The 20,903-nt window shown below is 34.5% G+C and overlaps 1 protein-coding gene across 10 annotated transcripts in view; it reads left to right on the top strand.

Annotated features, from left to right (window-relative positions):
- LOC149575463 (inositol hexakisphosphate and diphosphoinositol-pentakisphosphate kinase VIP2-like) overlaps positions 1 to 20,903 on the top strand; it is a 272,894-nt gene that overhangs the window by 246,983 nt on the left and 5,008 nt on the right. For all 10 annotated transcript variants that reach the window (XM_089815209.1, XM_089815206.1, XM_089815210.1 and 7 more), the window contains one exon: positions 16,283 to 16,450. In XM_089815209.1, the coding sequence (XP_089671335.1) occupies positions 16,283 to 16,450 (168 nt within the window). The remainder of the gene's footprint in view (positions 1 to 16,282; positions 16,451 to 20,903) is intronic.

Genomic DNA, 20,903 nt, shown 5'->3' on the forward strand with positions numbered 1-20,903 from the left:
CCTGACTATAACCAAGAAATGATGAAACATATTGTAAATCAAGTCTAGCAATCCTAGATCCAAAAGGAGGTTACTCTCTTGTGCAAAAAAAAATCAATATAGCAGACCTTTTTAAAGAGTAAATGCTACTGACATCATTAAGACCATGATAACTATAAACTATCAAAATCAATACCTTCTTCATGGTGTCATCATCATAGGGAGCATGTGGTGCTGAAATTCTCAAAACCTCACCAAGGCATGAAATAACCATCAATCTAATTCCAACATCTGAATTCATCAATTTGTCCCGCTTCAAAGAAAACACCACAGGGATAAGATTAAAATGTAAAAAATGTGAAGGTAAGTGTTCCACTTGACTCAAACATCCTTACATATGATCCAAGATGTTAAAAACAACATTCCTTGGTTGATGATTACAAAGCCTGTCACTAGCTTCTTGCAGTACTTTAACCAACCAAAGTCTTTTTTCTGATCCATACTTGATCTCAGATTGTTGTTTTTTACCACAGGCTGGCAGAACCCTAGGCTCTGATACCACTATAAAATCCCTTAGCGGATTCAATCAATCTTTTCTCTTATTTAAAGTGGCATTTTGTTAAACAGTTTGCATATTGCCTTTGAAACTTTTTAACAAAGACTTTTAACTCTTTAGTCTACTAATTTCATATTCAGTTGATGTCAAAGTGTTCTAATCAACATATTTACCATCTTATTCATTCTTATACAATTTTCAGCAACATACAATAGCAGACTCTGTTAAACAGAGAGCATTTATGTTCTACAGAGTTTCTGGGACATGGATGTCATAGGGGACAGGGACATGTTTCTTTTATAGGCATGGTCAAGAGCCAATTTTTAGGGGACGATGGGAGACATTTAAAAAAAAAAAGATGAACCTTATTTTAGAGAAAGATTTCAAATAGGCATATCATAACATAGATAAACCATTCACCATAGAGTCATAGACATTTTAGAAGCTCAATACACTGTAAATTAAGAAAATTCAAATACTTATATTGTAAAAATATGGCATACGTATAGGAAAAATGCCCAATGACTCCAAGTTTCATGTATGAAATGACATAAAAGATTGAAATGTAAACAATAGATATAATATTATAAATCTATAACTAAAATACTAAATAGTAAACAAATAGCACATAAGTCCAACTCCATAATCAGGTGACCATAATAAATTATAATATTAAAATGTAAATATGTAATGTCCCCATTTTGGCTGACATCGTTTTGTGTGCCGGATCAGTCTATCACGGACTCTCGTAGACAGGTGGTTGTGATGAGAGTCATTCTGGCGTTTATTTGGAGATTGGATGGTTTATTATGCTCTTGGAGATATTATTTTATTTATATTTAATCATTACTTCTTATATTGGGCCTACATGTTATAATTCTAAGTTGAGTTGCACTTTTTTATAAAGTTATTTATTATAAAAGTGCATAATAATAGATGTTTCTAAAAGTTCTTATTAACTTCTTAGAAAAGTAAATAAATAGAGGGCTTGGCCTCTCATTTGGACAGATGGGAATTGATGATTTTACTACCATTCTTTTTGAGCATTTGTGGCACCATCCAGGTTTGCAAATATTCAGCATAATCCTTGAGAACGATACCTCTCAAGAGATTGCATAACTAAGGAAGTGAAAGATTTTCTGAAAGGTTGCACTTTGGAAGTGCTATTCAACCATTTCAAGTTGAGCTTAATTTGTATACTCAGACTACTTGAGGGTTTGAGTTTTTGAAAGCAGATCCGAAAAAGCAGATCTGAAAAAGCAGTTAGAAAAAGCAAAGCGAAAAAGAAGATCCAAAAAAAGCAGGTGAAAAAGTAGATCAGAAAAAGCAAAGCAAAAAGGCAGCATTGGAGAAAATTATTACAGCCATCCACAAACAGGTTCCTTCATACAAGTTTAATGATATTTTATGTGCATTCATGGTAGCTGCTGTAGTTGAACATTTTGTATCAGACCTGTTTGGAATTATTATGAGTTGTAAGCCAAAAGTCTTGGCATTGGTATTAACTTCATTATTAGATAATTGCATTTTTAATACCATATCATTAGTTGAAAGTTATCACTTGTTGTTTTTTAGCATTGAATGTTAAATTGGAGGGTGTATGTCAATTGTTTGATGTAATGTCTATGAGCTATAGCTGCACATTTAGGACATGATACTACATCTATTACATTTCAGAATACAAAAGAGAAATCTACATTGCATCAAGGACCTTGTCTCAACATCATAGGACTCTTTGCAAATAGTAAATGTCTTGAATATCATTGGTATAACATTTCTGCATTCAGATTAGCAAGTTACAGGGTTGCATGTGATTTGTTTAACAAAATTACAAGCAGCAAATTTGGACAGATTGTGATCAGTTTGAGCAAGGGTCTTTACAAAATACTATAGCTAAAGTACTAATAAATATAGAAGCTTGCTATGTGATGTGCCCAAATTTATAATGTAATTACTTGATTTAAATTAATTAATTGGTCCATAATATAAATAATATAATAATAGGACCTTTAATTAATAAATTTGGGGGCCCAAAGTAATAAAATAAACATATTTGTATTTGGGGTTTTGATTGATTTATTTATATCTTGAGCCATCTTTAATTTTGGTCGTAGGTGTTTTTTGTCACTTGTGCACTTTTAGAGTTTTCCTCTAATGGGGGTATTTATGACCTATGTGTAGGATGTTTTTGGGATGCAATTTGGTTTATTTTATATTTGGGAACTCTATTGGGAGTTCTGTTGTAGTGCGGCATTTTGAATATGAAAGAGCTTCCCTATTTGGCTTGTGCAGTTTCGGTGGGATTTGTTTTTCACCCTTTTGTGCTTTGTCTCTCTGGCTTCAGATGGCAAATCTGAAGTATTCGTTTGTACTTATATTTTGGCACTAATGCAAACTTGTGGAATCTTTGGTACGTGGCTTCATGTCTCTATGTTCTTGTGCAATATTATTTTCTATATTAATCCTTTGTAATTGTAATGCTTCATTGAATTCAAGAATTCTTGTTGATTGATGTACCCTCCAACATCCTTCCTCCATCATACACAATCCACCTAGTCACCAACCCTTCACCCACTCCTCTCTCTCTTCCCATATGCCATATACAATAACCCATTATGCGTGCTCTTACCCTTCCATCATATGACCTTTTTGTCATACACTACATCCAAGTCATTCTCGTCATACAACGACACCCAAGGCCATTCATTCGTACACCAAACCTACTTCCCCTCCACTAAATGTTGATAGTCCTTTCGTATAACCCACTTGTGGAGTTAGCTTGATACATTGTATGAACAATCTCTCACACATGCTGTACAATAGATAGACCGTATGACCATCTGCATGTTGACTGCATATAGTCTCCTCCATTTTTCGTACACCAAATTCTAACTCCAAGACCATACTCCTTCTGACCTATGAGGGAGGATTCCAAGAGACAAGTACCTTGTGACCAGTTGTTGGGATGGAACATCACAGTGGTATCAAAGTCGGTAATCTTGTTAGGCTGTTGGGATGATTGAGAGATTCTTGGATTTGGGTCACACTATGGCACCTAACAGCAATGGACAGTGGTGGTTGAAGGCACTACAAAAGATTGGCAAAGAACTCAGCGAGGGTGATCTTCCATTAGATATGTTGGAAGTATGTTTCTTTAAGGTGGACCAATTACCTTCAAGATTCATATAGAGGATCCTTTCTCTGATTAAGGATGCCTTAAGCCAACCTAGGCTATTGAGACACTATGACAATATATAGATAACAATATATATAATTATATATGAGTTAAAAAATTATAAATTATATGAGATACTGCTAAATTTTTTTTTTATATATGAGATAACAATATATATAATCAAAATTATTATTATTAGTTTAAAAATTAAAGAATAGACATGTCCCTTCAAGGGATATGTCTCTTTGTGGCTTATATTCATTATATATAAGAGAGAAAGCTGCGTTTGGAACATATATACTAAAAAGACAATATTAGTACATTTGCAATGATCCTCCATGAAACTCAACATGGTATTAGAGACGATTTGAAAAAAGAGATGCACAACAAATTATTTGTCAGATATTTAAACGGTTGATAAAATGTAGCATTAAGATTGAGGTATTTATATTAGATGTTGCAAATACCATAGTCGATGAATATGGATGCATACACTACACAAAGGGAATGGATATATATCTCGAGAGAGTGATAAGAAAATATTGGGAGAAGCCAATTGTGTATTGCACATGATTATCAAATTGACTGGGTGAATATATATATATATATATATATATGAATCACCGTGAAACTAGCGACAAGGAGAGATATTTGTTTAGGGAATTAAATATGCGATGCATGTGACAAGGAAGAAATGGGATATACATTAAAGTGCTAATGAACACTCAAAAGCTAGACTTGTAAGTGTAAGAGTCATAGAAATGGACAACCACCTTACTCCCTATTCTATAGGAAGGACATTGGAGAAGCTGCCCGAATCTAGTAGGACAGGCAATAGGAACATCAGGGGAGAGAAAACAAAGGATCATGCCACGTGAGTACATCAGGAGCAGCATCAATCTAAGTCCAAACAAATATACCTAATTTGTAAGGAGTGATGTAGAGAAGAATACTTATTACAAGCCTCATTCCCTAGGAAGGAATGATAGGTGGACTAAAAGGGATATATAAGACATCATATTAAACATTGACACACTGGACTAGTATTAGGAAAAGGAAAATAAACCCACCTTCATTAACAAAGTCTGTCAGGATACAATTACACGTTGGATCAATATCAAATAGTATTTCCTAGGAAGACAAATTGTAAAGGATGATCGGGATAAGTATTATAAAAGGATACATCTCTCTTAGATTACAGGTGAAAGGACAAAATCCTACAAAATATTGACTTTGAATTCCAATTACAGAGAAGGAATTAAATGTCGACTGCAAAATACATAGACATGATGCTTGGTGACTAAAGCATATACAAATGATGATATTTGATTGGTTCAACCCTTATAAATTATCGCCAAAAAAGAGTATATATTCATGCTACCATCGAGGGTGACATTTATAAATTTGGTATTGAGAGGCCCACGTGGGTACCACAAATTGCGTGGTACAATCAGACTCTGTTGACTACAGATCCGCGAACCCAATGACATCGAATTAAATAAGCAATTGTATAACGATGTCAGTTTCTAAAGGCAAGTGGGATTTTTCCAATATAATTACCTATGTTTTTAATGAAAAAGTAACTAAGTCCTCATAAAATCAATATTTAATATTGATTGAAGAGCATTTTTCAATATTATTACAAATAATTCTTACGATAAAGTTAATTCTAAGATATTGATATAATTGAATTATTATTAGGAATAGAGGAATTTTCATAAATGAAATATTATGTTTTGCATTTCTAAAGAGATACTAGCTCTAAAGGATATTAAGTAGAATTTACTATGAGGAGATAATGAAAAGTTATATTGAAAGTAATAAATAATGAGATAAGTATTTTACTATATTTGGAGTATTGTCCTTATTACTTTTGTTGTCAATCTCTTATTTGAAATTCTGTTCTTATTACTATAAGAATTATTTGCCTTGAACTTTTCCAAGGATGTTCTTGTAGGAAAAGAGGAAGTATGACTTTTTATTAGAAGCAACCTTGAAATAGGGGGAGCCGATAGAGGATACGATTTAGTCATCCTTCGATGATCTCAATCATAATGATTCAAAGGGAGTAAATCCTATTGGGATAGATTTTCTAGTGATCAATAAATCATAGCAATCAAGAGGACTGCGATTCATGAGTATACCTCATGACTATGTGATTTTAATGGGCCTACCCCCTGTGTACATCATGAGGAAGTGACGACTTCCAAATGATGTCACTTGTATTTGGATAAGTTATTCAAAGATGATGATCTTATAATAACTTAATATTCTATTATAATGGATATCTTACGATGTCTATGCAGATCATGATAGATTATACTTTGCATGGTGGATGTTTATATGGTAAGCATTATGAGATTCCGTGTGCACATACCTTATAAACATTATAGACTATATGGTGAATGTTATGCGAATTGATGTTCTAGAGGCCATTATACAGAGTACATGATGAATATCATATGACTTAATATTTTGGAGGCCATTACACTGAGTACTTGGTGAATATCTTACATCTCATTTTGGAGGCCATTACTTAAAGAGTCTTTGGCAAATATCATATGTTGATATTTTGCAAACCATTTGCTTATTGAGTAGATGGTGAGTATCAAGTGTTGATATTCTAAAGACCATTACTCAGAGTATTCGGTGAATATCATTTATTCTAAAGGCCAATACTCATGTGATATCAAAATGTTGGATATCTTTTGATCAAAGATATAGTTAAAATTTGTCATGTCTAATATTACCAATGGTGTAATATGTCGTGTTTATCCTCCCTAGCCTGGAGGGAGTGTTGATGTTTGGTAGCTATAGTCGGATAAACTTAATAATAATGATATATATAATTATAAATGAGATATCATTATATATATTCAAAATTGTTATTATTAATTATTTAATTAACAAATAGACATGTATACTAAAAAGACAATATTAGTACATTTGCAACAATCCTCCATGAAGCTCAACATTTATGACCAACATGTAGGATGTTTTTGGGATGCGATTTGGTTTATTTTATATTTGCGAATTCCATTGGGAGTTTTGTTGTAGTTTGTCATTTCGGAAGTAAAAGATCTTCCCTATTTGGCTTGTGCAGTTTTAATGGGATTCATCCCTTGCCCTATTTTGCTCTATCTCTTTGGCTTCAGATCTGACAAATTTGAAGTATTCATTTGTACTTATATTTTGGCACTAATACAAATTGGTGGCATCTTTGGTACTTGGTTTCATCTCTTTGTGTTCCAGTGCAATATTATTTTTTGTACTAATCCTTTGTAATTGTAATGCTATAGTGAAGTTGAGGATTCCTATTCATTGATGCACCCTCCAACATCCTCCATCATACGCAATCCACTTGGCCACCCACCCTCCACCCACTTCTCTCTTTCTTCCCATATGCCATCTCTAATAACCCATTATATGTGCTCTTCCCCTTCCATCATACTACTCTTTTGTCATACGTCAGATCCCAGTGATTCCTATCATACAACAACCAACACCATCCATTTCTACACCAAACTCACTTCCTTTTCACCATATCGTGATACTCTTCCTACACACAACCCACTTGTGCAATCAGCTTGATACACTGTATGAACAATCTCACACATTGTATAGCAAATAGGTAGTAAGACCAGCTGCAAGTTGACTCCATATGATCTCCATTATCCATACGCCAATTCGAGCTCCAAGAGCATACTCCTATCTGACTTGTGAGGGAGTACTTCAAGACAAAACTACCTTGTTCAGCTAATTGTTGCGAAAGAATATTACATGCAATAATACATAATTGTCCATAGTCAGTATATGGTAGGTCTTGTTGGGAGGTTGGTGCCTCCGTCCCTGAAAGATCCTTGATGGATCTCTTCTGCTAATCTGCTGTAATTTTATATTTTTAAATTTGTTTTCTTGTTTATTTATGTTTTCTTGCAGAACTAGACAGAAGTGTAGAAAGGTTTGTTTGTTTTTGATGGTTTTATAACATAGAAAGGAATAGGGAACAACAACCATGAAACAAGACTGAAATAAATAAGGTATTCAGTAAAAATCAGAAATTATTGCAAACCGTACCAGGCAGATTCGTTTGAATTATAGAGCCAAGCAATAAATCCAATGCATTTCCCAAAGCTCACATACAAATTTGATGTCAAACTGGAAGGTGAAGATTGTTCTCAAATCCAGCATACATTTGGAGGTGAATACAAGCAATACTCTATACACCACGTGGTGTATTTGCTGCAAATGGCGTCCCACAGGTTGCAATGAACCACGTCCTAACTGGAAAGATGATATGCCACGCTGAAACTCGAATGAGAATTGATGCCTCTGTCCTTAATCACCACGCACAATGCCAAACAGATTCAATGCCAAAGATTGTTGAGGGCTACATCCTAGCCAATCACTAACCTGGGGTTTGCGTCCCAGAGTAAAAATCGCCCATTCAGAGCAAATTCATAAACAAGTTGTCAAATATGCAAAAGATGATCTTAGATTGAAACTTCTATCTCCTTATAACCCCTCTCAATTGCAAATCAAACCTTAAGTGTCTTCAAGTGGCGTTGGGTAGTGAAAGTGTTATAATTTCTTATTTTAAAGTGGTCATGTTACTAGAAAATGACCTTTTTCCTCATAGACAGAAATCTGTTCACTGAATTACCCTGAGACCAAAGGGAAAGATTTAGAGAATTTCAAGAACTTTCCAACGAGCTATCACACCATAGGATACGCATCCAGATGAGGCCAAAGACCCCTTATTGCTCCAAAATGGCTAATAACTTAGCCTTATTCAATTATTAAACGCCAACTTAGGAAATATTAAAAATATAACCCAAATAGCCACAAAATGCCCAATTGACATCACAAACCATAAAATCATCCTGTCACATGTCTGTAACTGAAGTTGGGAATCAAGGATCCACTAACAGTCTCATCCCTAAAATCTAGGGATGCTCCTAAAATTTAGGAAACAAGCCCAAACCCTCTGAAATTGAACCCAAAGAGTAATCTCATGGAGACGCAACCCCAGGCAAGATCATAGCTCCTAAAAAGTAGGAACTGCCTCCTAAAAACAAGGAATGTCTCCCAACTGATCAATAACTGCTAGAACATCAAGTCCCCAACACTGAATAACCATACTGGGTCTCTATCCAACCCTATCATCCTACAAGACCCCATAATAAGCTGACTTACATGTCTCTGCTAGACTGAGCTAAAAGAGGGGACATGACAGTCCCCTCTAGGTGAAGGTATTGTTCAACATAGACTGATTGATTGGTGACATGTGCTTAACTGCCTCTTGTGGATCCTTGTCTCTGGTTGTTGTGATGTTCATTGATAGCTCGAGCTTTTGGTGTAACGAAAACAATGACTCCAACAAGTGGTATCATAGCGTTGGGTTACGGGTACAAATCCCTCTGGTCATGCTGAGGGGGGATTGTTGGGAGGTTGGTGCCTCCGTCCCCTCTAGGTTAAGGTACTGCTCAACATAGACAAATGGATTTGTGACGTGTGCTTAACCACCTCCGGTGGATCCTTGTATCTGGCTATTGTGATGTTCATTGATAGCGCAAGCTTTTGGTGTAACTACACCAGTGATTCCAACAAGTCTAAGAGTCTAAATCAAGTAGATTTGATGCGCTAACCTCCTCCAACTATTGTTCACTCGTTGACCAGTTGCTCCTTTTCGAACTATTTTTCTTCTTTTTTTAGTTATGTTATACTTAGATTAGGTGTTGGTATTGCTAAATGTGGTTTGGGTGCCCTTGTGGGCCAAGGGACCTTTTTTTATTCAAATTAAAAAATGCCTTATTTAATTTTTTTTTAAACACTGGCAATCCAATAATGGTTTGACCCATAGCGAACAACCAAAAGTCCCTGAGATGGGTAGGGGACTTCAAGTCATCCCCTAGCCATCCCCAGGAATTCTAGTTGTACCCTTGCACCCTTCTGCTCCCAAAGTGGTGTTTTGGGGATAGTACTTGATTTGGCAAAATTGGTTTGTCTTTGTGGACAACAAATTCCTATCACCATGACAGGTGCGGGGAAATTTGGTAGGGGACACATCATCATGAAGCATAAAAGAACATTGTTAATTTAGAATATGTTATACACCTTGAAGACATTTGTACTAGACAAAATCATAACCCAAATGGAGGAGCATTGTGAAACAATTGATAATCGTATACCTATATCTTCATATATCTCATGTAGTAGTTGTTAAGTAACATGGATCGGTTTCTGCAAATGTAATTACACTGCAATTGTTATAGTTATGTTCCAAATGGAGATCCCAATCTCTTATAAATATAAGAGGAGACATGTCTAATAAAGAGACATGTCTCTATGATTAATCATTATTAGTTAATATATATTAACAATATAAATCACGATATAACATATATATATATATATATCAATCAATCAACATTGTATCTTACGATTAAATCAATCCAACTATAGCTATAATCTAAACACTCCCTCTTAGCTAGGGAGGATTTGCTTATGGAACACAATATGCTCTCAAGCATATGGAGATATATCATCTGAATGTGATATGCCTGGAATGGCATATTTACAAATATCAACATGAATCCATCAACACACACATATAGATATTATCATATATTACATATGGAATTTGCTTCAATTCACTATGAGGCTAAATTTATCAACACTCCCTCTTTAGCAAAGAGAGAATTTAAGCAATTATAATACAAGATTTGAACACTACCTTAAGTGTGGCTAAGATAGATTCAAGTTATGGTGTCTGGCAAGATCCGGCACGAAGAACTGTAACATATTGATTTTCATGGTGTCCAGCAAAATTTGGCTTGAAGAACCATGATGAATTGGTTATCAAGGTGTCCAGAAAAATCCGGCCCAAATATCCATGATAACACTTGCTCCAACACATTTTGGTGTTAGGAGATAGATCAACTATTGATAAAGTCATCACCTTACAATAGTTATGTTCTAGTTGATACGTTCGTTATCATGACTTCCAACACTCTGGGACAACAATTTAATGAAGTTTGTCATGATAATAGGTCTAGCGTTTACAAGATTGTCACCTTACAATGGTTACCTTTTGTTTCTATATATCAATGAAAGATCGACACCTTTCATTACATATCATATGTGAAATAGTAACCACAATGAACCTAGTCAGAGGGTGGTACAAAGGCTTTCACCTTAATTTTCTCTTATAGAGAGGAATGCATTACAAGGAGTTTCACTTAGAACTTCTCCTCATAGAGAAGATATCATTCACAAAGGATTGCACCTCAAAAATTCTCCCTCTGAACAATGATCCTAGGAAGTTAGGTCTAGTAGTTACTCCCTTAGAGACTCTCTTCCCCCAAGAATTCGTGTCAGACTCACTTTGAATTTGATATCAATTTCCTCATGATGTACACATGGGTAGGCCCATCAAAATTATGAAGTCACACACAAGTATTTTTCAGACTCCCTTTAAGTATCAATCTTCTGAGTTCCTATGTTGCTTTATCTAGCTTGATCATCAGATGACTAATGACTTCTAGACCACAACTTCTTCGGAGCTATTGTCATAAGATTGAGTCTGAACAATATTTGCTAGCATGTGTAAGGTACCAATCTATTTTCTTGCAAGATCATCTTCAGATACAAAGGAACAAGATGAAGGATGAATAGTTCATCTAGTACATATAGAAATACAAATAAGAGAGAGACTATAATGAGTAGATAAATGTAAAAGATGAGAATACTTATCTGCGCATGAGGGTCCATCTATTTGAGAATGTAACATTTCCTTTCTATGGATGGTTCAAGTGGGAATGGAACATTGTTTATCATTTCCCCCCCACAATGTGCAGTTCCCTTTCTTATATTGTCAAACAATTTTGTATCATATCAAATAATGAAAACTTCTTTTTGTTCTTTTTCTTACTCCAACCAAATATCTAATGAACCTCCAAATTTACTGAATTGATAAATCAATTTTAAAACTTCATTAGTCATGAAAAGAGACCCTTCTTACACGATCTCAATCATACTAGGTTAGTAATTTTTTCTCCATGGAGTCACTTTTCCTTCTAGACTAACATCAACACCCTTTTTAAGATTGTTCTTAAAACTTTTGAGATATTCAAGAAATATTAAAAGCAGATTTGGAGTTTGGAGTCATCGATACTGGTTTCTGCTGATAGTAATAAAATCCATATCTGCTGTACCAAGTGCAATTTTCAGAAGCAATGTTGAATGATGATTTTGTTTCTGTATATTGAATGCCTAGTTAGTTTAGAATCTAGATTGTCGAATATTGTTTGGTAACCAGTTTGGCTTCTCTTAGATTGATCTCCTTAAAAATTTTGTTTGCTACAAATTTAGTGTTTGTGCTACATCTCTTTTTACGTGTGAACAATAAAGATGCTACAGCTTTGCACATGTTGTTCGATCATACTCCCATACATATGGTTGAATGCGTTCAAAGGTACCCCCATTTACTTTGTACTCTTCAACATTATCCATTTGTGAGTCTTCTAATTGCTGCCAACCCTTGGTATAGATTTGTTGAGACACATGCAATTATTTTCTTTAATACACAACAAAACTTACCAGTAAACACATGCTTTGGAGGCTGCCAGTAGGTAGAGGACTAAAATATGATGTCACCAACTTCTTTAGACTTATTTTTACCAATATTCTGTATGGCACAATTTTCCTTTAGATGTATGTTTTAAGTGTAGACAGGAGTCATCTTCCACAATAGTTTGTCATTTCTCCATCATATTTGGTACAACCCCTCATTGCCAATATTGGCATAATGACTATTTATGGATCTTGAATTCAACACCAGCTTTAGTATTTGAATTACTTAACTTCACAACATTTAAATGGTCTTTGAATTCAATATAACACTTTACTCTGCTGTAGCTCGCGACACTGTCCACTATGAGCATCTTTGTATTTTGCAGTAGATAAGAACAATCTGCAATATTGTTTATGCCAACTATAATCTCTAGGAGACACGATTTGCTGAAGATTAATCCACTTCTCCCATGGTATGAGGTATTACTAAGCGTTAATTATGATAAATAAAACAATTATTAAATTCCTTGAATGGCCAATCTTAAATATCTGTTGCCCTGATGCAGTAATAAATTTTCCCTTCCTCAATAAAATCGCTCAAAGAATGTTGCAATGTCAATATGAGCGACACTGAATAAAAGATCAACTATCCATTTTCACTTGTCATAATTGTATTCTCAAGTGGATGTGTTTTCCTTTTGTTTTGTTTGTCTCCCATGATGCTTCTCTACTTCTATCGGCTCTGTAATTTGGGTGCAATGAAACCACAACATGCTACTGTATGAACTATCTGGCCAGGACAAGGTAAATAATAAATATACCCGATAAACCTTGTGTGTGAGTGGCTGCAGCTATATAAACTCTTCTCATGTCCTTTAGTTAGTTCAATATGCATAAAACATCATCCTCACAACAAATTATCAATCACATAGAACTATTGCCGTAGTTGATAATATATCCACATAATAAACTTTTTGTCTCTTCAAATATTAAATCTCCTATTATTTATAATGTCCATTTACCATACTTTCAAGTATTAATGCGAATTCGGCTGACAAAATTAATTTGCCGCATAAGGATTAAAAACTTCAATTTCCTCCCTTTGTCCACAGGAATGGGAAAGATAAATATTTTACATATCAAATATTACAACATGCTTAACATATTACTATTTGGCATCAAAGTAGTTGTCTTTAAAGGTTGTCGATAATAATCACTCCAGTAGCTTGAAAAATATGTACGCTGCTTATTATAATCCCTACAGAATTGACTTTAAATTTTCTTTGACCATTGATTTACTCCTTGATATTCTTCTATCTCCTGTACACGTCAGATCTCATTTTAATTAGTTTGTTTTCTATTTAAGCGCTTCCAACTCTGATCTGGTTAGCAGTGTCAAGGAGAATTTATATTGATGTTCAGGGTCTGCAATGAATATATGAAGATATTCACCGATTCTTCCGCGTAAGATCCCAACTCAAATATTATATCTGGTCCAATAGCCACGCAATGGATGTCGTGTGCAGAGGATGAAGAACAAGGGTGGTCCACAATATAGTTTCATACAACATTATTATAGATCTCTCTACAATTTATCTCTGTGTTGGTAAGAATCTGCTAATCTCATAGTACCTTCGATTGCGAAGTGTTGCATGCTAAGTTGGATCAGGGTTGCTATGACAGCACAGTATTGGATCAATGTCTGTGCTTCCTTTGTGTCTCACTAGCTATGATCTTTTATTAGTAATGACAGGCACCCCAAGTTTGTTGTTCAATCAAATGGGAATGCAGATACTTAATTGTATGTGATTTCTAATCATTACAGAATATCAATCGTCTTTCATTACAGATGCAGTCTGGCTCTGATACCATGTTAGGTAACATGGATTGATTTCTGCAAATGCAATTACACTGCCATTGTTATAGGTATGTTCCAAATGCAGATCCCAATCTCTTATAAATATAAGAGTAGGAGACATGTCCCTATAATCAATCATTATTAGTTAATACATATTAACAATATAAATCACAATATAACATATGTATTATATATAATATAGTATATAATATAAAATATATTTATAATATTATATATATGTAGTATACTATATAATTATAATATTATATATCAACATTGTATCTTACGATTAACTCAATCCGAAGATACATAATATAGAAGATAATATAACATTGTATATTCTTTTATATCACATTCAGATAATATATCCTTGAGAAGAATAAATAATTGTCTTGGTCATGTAGTGTGGTGAATAATCAATTCCTTTGGCTGTACAACTTTTCATTTCTTATAATCGGCCCATTTATAATTATAACTAGTGAAATATTATTTTTGCCTCTTCCTTCACATTGTTTCCTTATTTTCTAATTTTATTTTTTTATTTCTGTAAGTTTAGTATGGAATTGATTCGACTAGACCAATATATGTATGCTCTATGTTAAATATTTTGCTCGTAGCCTCATAGTATTTTGATATGTAGAATCCATAATTTTACGTTCTTCTACAAGTCAGATACCTCTGTTGTATCTATCATCTTTCACAAATTATGGACTATGTCCCACGCACATACACCGGCAAACTTAATAAATTCATTTTTCATTGGTTTGTCTTCACCGAGACGTAGCTTCTAAGAAATCACATGTTGATTGAAATACCTCATAGTCCTCCATTTCTTAAGAAAATCAGAACTGGGGAATCAGGGTGAGGCTAGGCTTAAGTCTTAACTGACAACAGAATTGTGAGAAAAATTCAGTCAGAAAAATAGATAGACAGTTCCTTTATAAAAGATTTTTTAGTGGTGCCTTAGTGATCATCTTTCTCGTACCATAGTCATTTTATTTATGTCACTTATTTAGTGAATGGAGAATGCCTAATAGTGCTGCTAGTTTAAACAGTGATTCATATCTCGTCTCATCACTTTGGGTGTCAGCCTAACTCTCAAGGTATTCAAGGGAAGAAGTATTCCATACTAGAAGATAAACATAAAAATACGTTTCATCTTGAACACAGATAATACCATAAAAGAATTCTGGATTTGGTATTTAACAATTTAATTATTTATCTGTATAGGAGCCAAGTCCTTGGTATCTATTGACTTCATTTACACTATAGATCAAAAATTCACTTGTCTGATAGCATCTGGTTTTCTGGGTGATTATTTTGGAATTTAGAAAATTAGATGAAGATGACGTCATTTACACTAATGTAATGATGATTCAGTATCTGATTTTCTTGGTGATTATTTTGGAACTTGGAAAAAATAGATGAATCTTGTGATTATCCAGTGACTTCATTTACACTAATATAATGAGGATTCACTTGGTCTGATGATATCTAAATTTCACAGTAATTACTTTGGAACTTGGAAGAATTAGATGAATTCTGTGAATTTGTAAACATAGAATAGACAATAAGCTACTTGAGCAAGCAAGATAGATTAGGGGCTTCAACAGCATAACATGAAGCTTTAACTTTCATCTTTTTCAAATGAAATATAAGCCATGAATCATCTATTTGAACCTTAGAGATTGTTTTATCAGTTTCTGTAGTTACAGAGAGATTTAGGGGTGTGGGTACCAGGATGGGGACAAGGACCGGAATGTGGATTCCTTTCAAATTAGGTTATGTGAATAAACAAACAAGGAAACAGCTATAGTTTATATAATGTGGTCCACAATCCTATTAAGAAGTTCCTTGGTACCTATACTGTCCTCAGATGGTGATAACTTAAGTACTTAATTGCCTTATATATACTATTTTTGTAGCTTCAACTCATTTTTGTCCTACTTAACTTCAAATCTATCTTTTCATAATACTAATGTATCTGTTGATCTTAACATAACCCCTTTCTTTGTTCCATTTTCACTCATGTAAAATGTATATTATGATTACATATCTGACAAAGGTTTTCTTGTGATCCATTTCACATTGCCTGGTGGGTACATTATAGTTTCTGATTTTTAATGTTTGTGGATGACAGGAATCTCATATACATTCATTAATGAATGTTCTCCGTTATTGCAATCTGGACGATTCACTGCAGGGAGAACCCAGCCTTGTTTCCAATGATGCTCTCCACCGGCTATATAAAACTAGAGAGCTGGATTATATGGCTTACATTGTATTGCGGATGTTTGAAAACACAGCGGTGAGTCTTTGTCCTTAAGTTGGAAAGTGAACAAGAGTACTTGGACTCATTCACCATGCCATGTCATACTTTACTGCTTATGGTTAGCCTAATTTATAGGTACTTATATCCTTGATATATATATATATATATATATAGAAGTTGTTTGTTCAATAGGTTGAGTTTTAGCCCATGTGCATTGATTATTAGCCTCCTTTAGTGGAACTTTTATGATCTCTCCATAGTATCACATAACTTTCATCATTGTTGAAATATTTGGCATAACTGAAATGTCTTTTTATAACCTGCAATTTACATTTCAAAATGGATGGTTTAAGGATGATTATGGTTACTAGGTTCACTCTTATTTCATAATGGAAATCAGGTTGCAAATCTTGAAATAAAGGATGATTATGATTAAGTTTCTCAGCAAATTAAGTAATAGAAAGTTTTGAGTTGTAATTTTTAGTATTATACTATATAATTTAATCAATGAGACTTGGGGGCTTGCACCCCCTCCCAAAGCCTCAAAGTACCTGTCCTTGAGACGTCCCCACACCAGGTACTTGGACTACCTAAGTAACCCCCACTTCCGTTATTCTGTAGCCATGCTGCCACTAGGACGGATACTTGAATTTTTATTTTCACTTTAATTTTTGAATGTTACTATTGGATATGTACTTTGTTACTATGTTAAATGTTCAATAGTTTTAGTTCGTGTTGACTCCTCACTTTTGCTATTCCACAACCACGCTGCCACCAGGACAGGCACTTGAATTTCTATTTCAATTTTCAATTTTTAATGTTACTATTGGGTATGTACGTTTTACTATGTTAAATGTTCAATAGTTCTAGTTCATGTTGCAATTTTACTAAGTTCAAGTATTTCAATGAGGTATGTTATACTGAAACATCATTTCATAGCTAGCATTTCAAGTTCTATATGTATAGTATACAACACTCTACCCCTGCTCCACCACCCCCCTGCCACTGTCCCCTAGCCATCCCCCTGCCATCCCAGGATTGAGGCCTTTGTCCCCCTCTCCTAGAAACTCATCTTGACATACCCTAGCACTAGTGTTACATTGAATTTAACTGAAGATTTTTCCTCGCAACAATAGAGAATGGTGAAACTGTGTTATTTTTCGGATGGACTGCAATAATATCATACAACACTAACCACGTCAATAGTTACTAATTCAAGGAAGATCATAGTTACTAGGGTCAATGTAATTTTATAGTAGAACTGTAATAACATCACACAACACTAAACACTTCAATAGTTACTAATTGAAGGAAGATCATAGTTATTAGGGTCAATCTAATTTTATAGTAGAAATCGGATTAAAAATCTTCGAATAAAGGATTTATATTGTTTCAAGTTTCAATTAAGTAGGTCATGATGAAGTTTCTCAGCAATTCAAGTAATAGAAAGCTTGGAGTTGTGATATTTATAGTATCTTACTAAATGATGAAGTTTCTCAGCAATTCAAGTAATAGAAAGCTTGGAGTTGTGATATTTATAGTATCTTACTAAATGATAACAGTAGATTCTTCCTCTTTACCATAGAGAATGGTGAAACCGATGTTTTGCTTTTGGGTGGATTGTAAAAACATTACACAACACTAACCACTTAATAGGGGTCAATTTCTAGAGGTTTATGCTGTTAATGAAATATTAATTCGTAAAAAGGTGATTAGTGCTTTCATATGGAATAAATAGCACATTAAGTAGAAAGCATTGGGGAAAAGAATTTAATATCATAAGACTAAGTTCCTTTTATAAAGGCTGATGGGCATTTTGTAGTTGCCATGAGAACATTTTGAGGTGACAGTTGAACTTAGTCAATGGATAAGCCTAAGCCTACCTCTGTGTTTCAGAATTGGAGCACTTATAGGCAGAGATTCAGTGTAATTTTTGCAGTCCCATCTCCATCCTTACATTATAGAAGCTTTTACCATAATGTTAAACTGAACATTTTGTCTTTGTGATTGTCATTTACTTAACTCAACTAAGCCACCAACAGCCCCCATGGATAAATATTAAGGTTTTGGTGTAACTGTATCCTTCTGATTCCCTTGCCTCATCCTTCACTCTCCTTATCCAAGCCAGTCAGAATCTGATCCTGATCACAAGCTGGAATCTCCTAGAGAATTTACCATATGCTTTAGAATCTCTGAGAGACCTTTTTTGGAAATTTCATCAGTGTTGGACTTGTATGTGGATTTTAAATGCAGAGTAAGGAAAATTTTCTATATGCCTTTTTCCTAAGTTGCTTAATTGTGGGACCTTTTCGGGAGATTCAAGGGACAAAATGTAGGGGAATTGAATTCTGAAAGGAATTTCCTGTGGGTACACATCTGGGATTTGTGTTTTTAAATGTGGAAATGTTTAGCGATTCTAGTTTGATCTTTTAGATATTTTTAAGACCTACATTGCTGATTAGTGAATTCTGAACTGATATATCATGAGATTCTAGCTTGATCTTTTTCATACTGAAACCTGAATTTAAATTAGAATGATATGATATGCATGTGTGTATTTCTATAAACATACCAAAAACTTATCCAACCCCCAAAAAACATTTCTGATGTGTACCCATCCCCATTCCCAATTCAGCAACTTAGCCATTTTTGGGTTAAAAATATAACTGCTGGAAAACAAAACAAAGATTTAACAAAAAAAAGAAACCAAAGAAAATCTTTTCAGCTCATTATATCATAAATGCAATGAAAAGTGAGCTGGGGGGACCTGGCTCAATTGGTGAGAGCTTCCTATGGTACATACAAGCTCACAAGGCCTAATCTCCCACCTGCCCATGTAGTACTGAAGCGCATGTTGTGCTAACATCACCAGTCATGTTAAAAAGTTTACCAGGTAAACCGTAATCAATAGAGGTGGGGGCTGCTTGATACCTGCAGTTTCAAAAAATAAACTCTATGAAAAGTAAGTCAGGTAGAACCGAAAGAATACAGAGTAAACAATTTATGAATATGCTCCTTCGTATATTCATGAGATGATTTATTTACAAGCAGATGTTTGGAAACCAAACGGTACTCACGCTTTTACAGAAACACACATATTCCATTCCAATACTAATCCCTTAAAACAATGAGAGACTTAATTTTCCAAAGGCTCAAAGACAAATGAGTGGATGGCTCTATGGGAAGGGCTTTCCCTCTTTGAGGCATATACTGTTAGACTAATGAGGTTTTACCATAGTCAATTTAAGGTACAATGGTTATGTCACAGGTGGGTTAGCTTGTTTTGGTTTAGAACTTCTAAACAATGTTTAGAAAAATGATCTGTAATATGCTTGTGATTCACTCGAGTGAAAACTTAGTAATGTTCCCATTTTCACCAACATCGGACTTTTAGGGATTAGCCTATTATTGTGGTCCTTGTAGGCTAATTTTTGTGGATAGAGGGTCTTCAGAGGCAGTGGCTTGGCTTGGGAGGCTCTTGTCTTCTCCACAATTGAGTAAGCTACAATTTGGTCTTTGTTTGGCTTAGATTGGACTTCATTTGGGCTTAGATTTGTGTACTTACTATTTGTGGTAAGTTGGGTGTTGATTGAGATGGACCCTTTCTATTTTTGAAAAGTGCATTTGGTCACATGGAGAAATAATAGGTGACTCCTATTTCAGATAACATATTTAAATGATGACTATTTGGGAGTTATTATATTTTTACTAGCCAAATTATTATGAAATCTTTAAATGGCTTATTATAAAGCTATAATTTTACTTTAGAATTTCACTTCAGTTGAGGGTTAAGTCATCACTAGAAGGGGCTATTTATTGTATACCTAAGCCAAGTATTAAATATTTAAAGTGATGTTGTGTTGGAAAGTTTCAAGAGTTGTGAGTTCTTTTGGGAAACTTCCCTAGTTTCTGAAATTGAGTTCATTTGGGAACTTAATCAACAAAGCATTATAAATATGAGCTCATTTCATTGGAAAAAGCATGTTTGGATATTTATCTTCTTTTGTTGCCTTTGTGGCTTTTTCTGAGGTCCTGAATCTTGATGCCCTTGCTGAAGTATAAGGGTTTGATTTTGAAGTCTAAAATCTATTTCCTCATATTGTGCTTACTGTGGTTGGAGGAGAGAATTTGTTGGTGTTGTCTCCATTACCACTGCTGAGGTAAAGTGGATTGGTTTGTCGCAATCTGAGTTTAGAGGGCACAATTGTTGAAGCTGATCACTCCTTCATTTGTTAATCAAGGACATTGAATATTGTATGTTTTGGTTGATGTTGGGCATCTGCAATTATTAAATAAAACTGGGAAATTGTAACGCCACAATTTGGGCGGCTAAGTTAGTGTCTTCAATTCTGTGAATAAGGCGGCCAACTATTTTCTGCTAGGGCACCTTGGCTGTTGTAATCTGGGCACCTATGTTGTTGCAATTGTAGTGCCAAATACATCTGGTGGACCTCATTTCTCAACTGGTCGAAAATCTGAAGTTGAATGC

The sequence above is a fragment of the Cupressus sempervirens genome, chromosome 2 (assembly GCF_028749045.1).
Source record: "Cupressus sempervirens isolate cs-2001-9-10 chromosome 2, ASM2874904v1, whole genome shotgun sequence".
In the NCBI taxonomy this organism is placed as follows: Eukaryota; Viridiplantae; Streptophyta; class Pinopsida; order Cupressales; family Cupressaceae; genus Cupressus; species Cupressus sempervirens.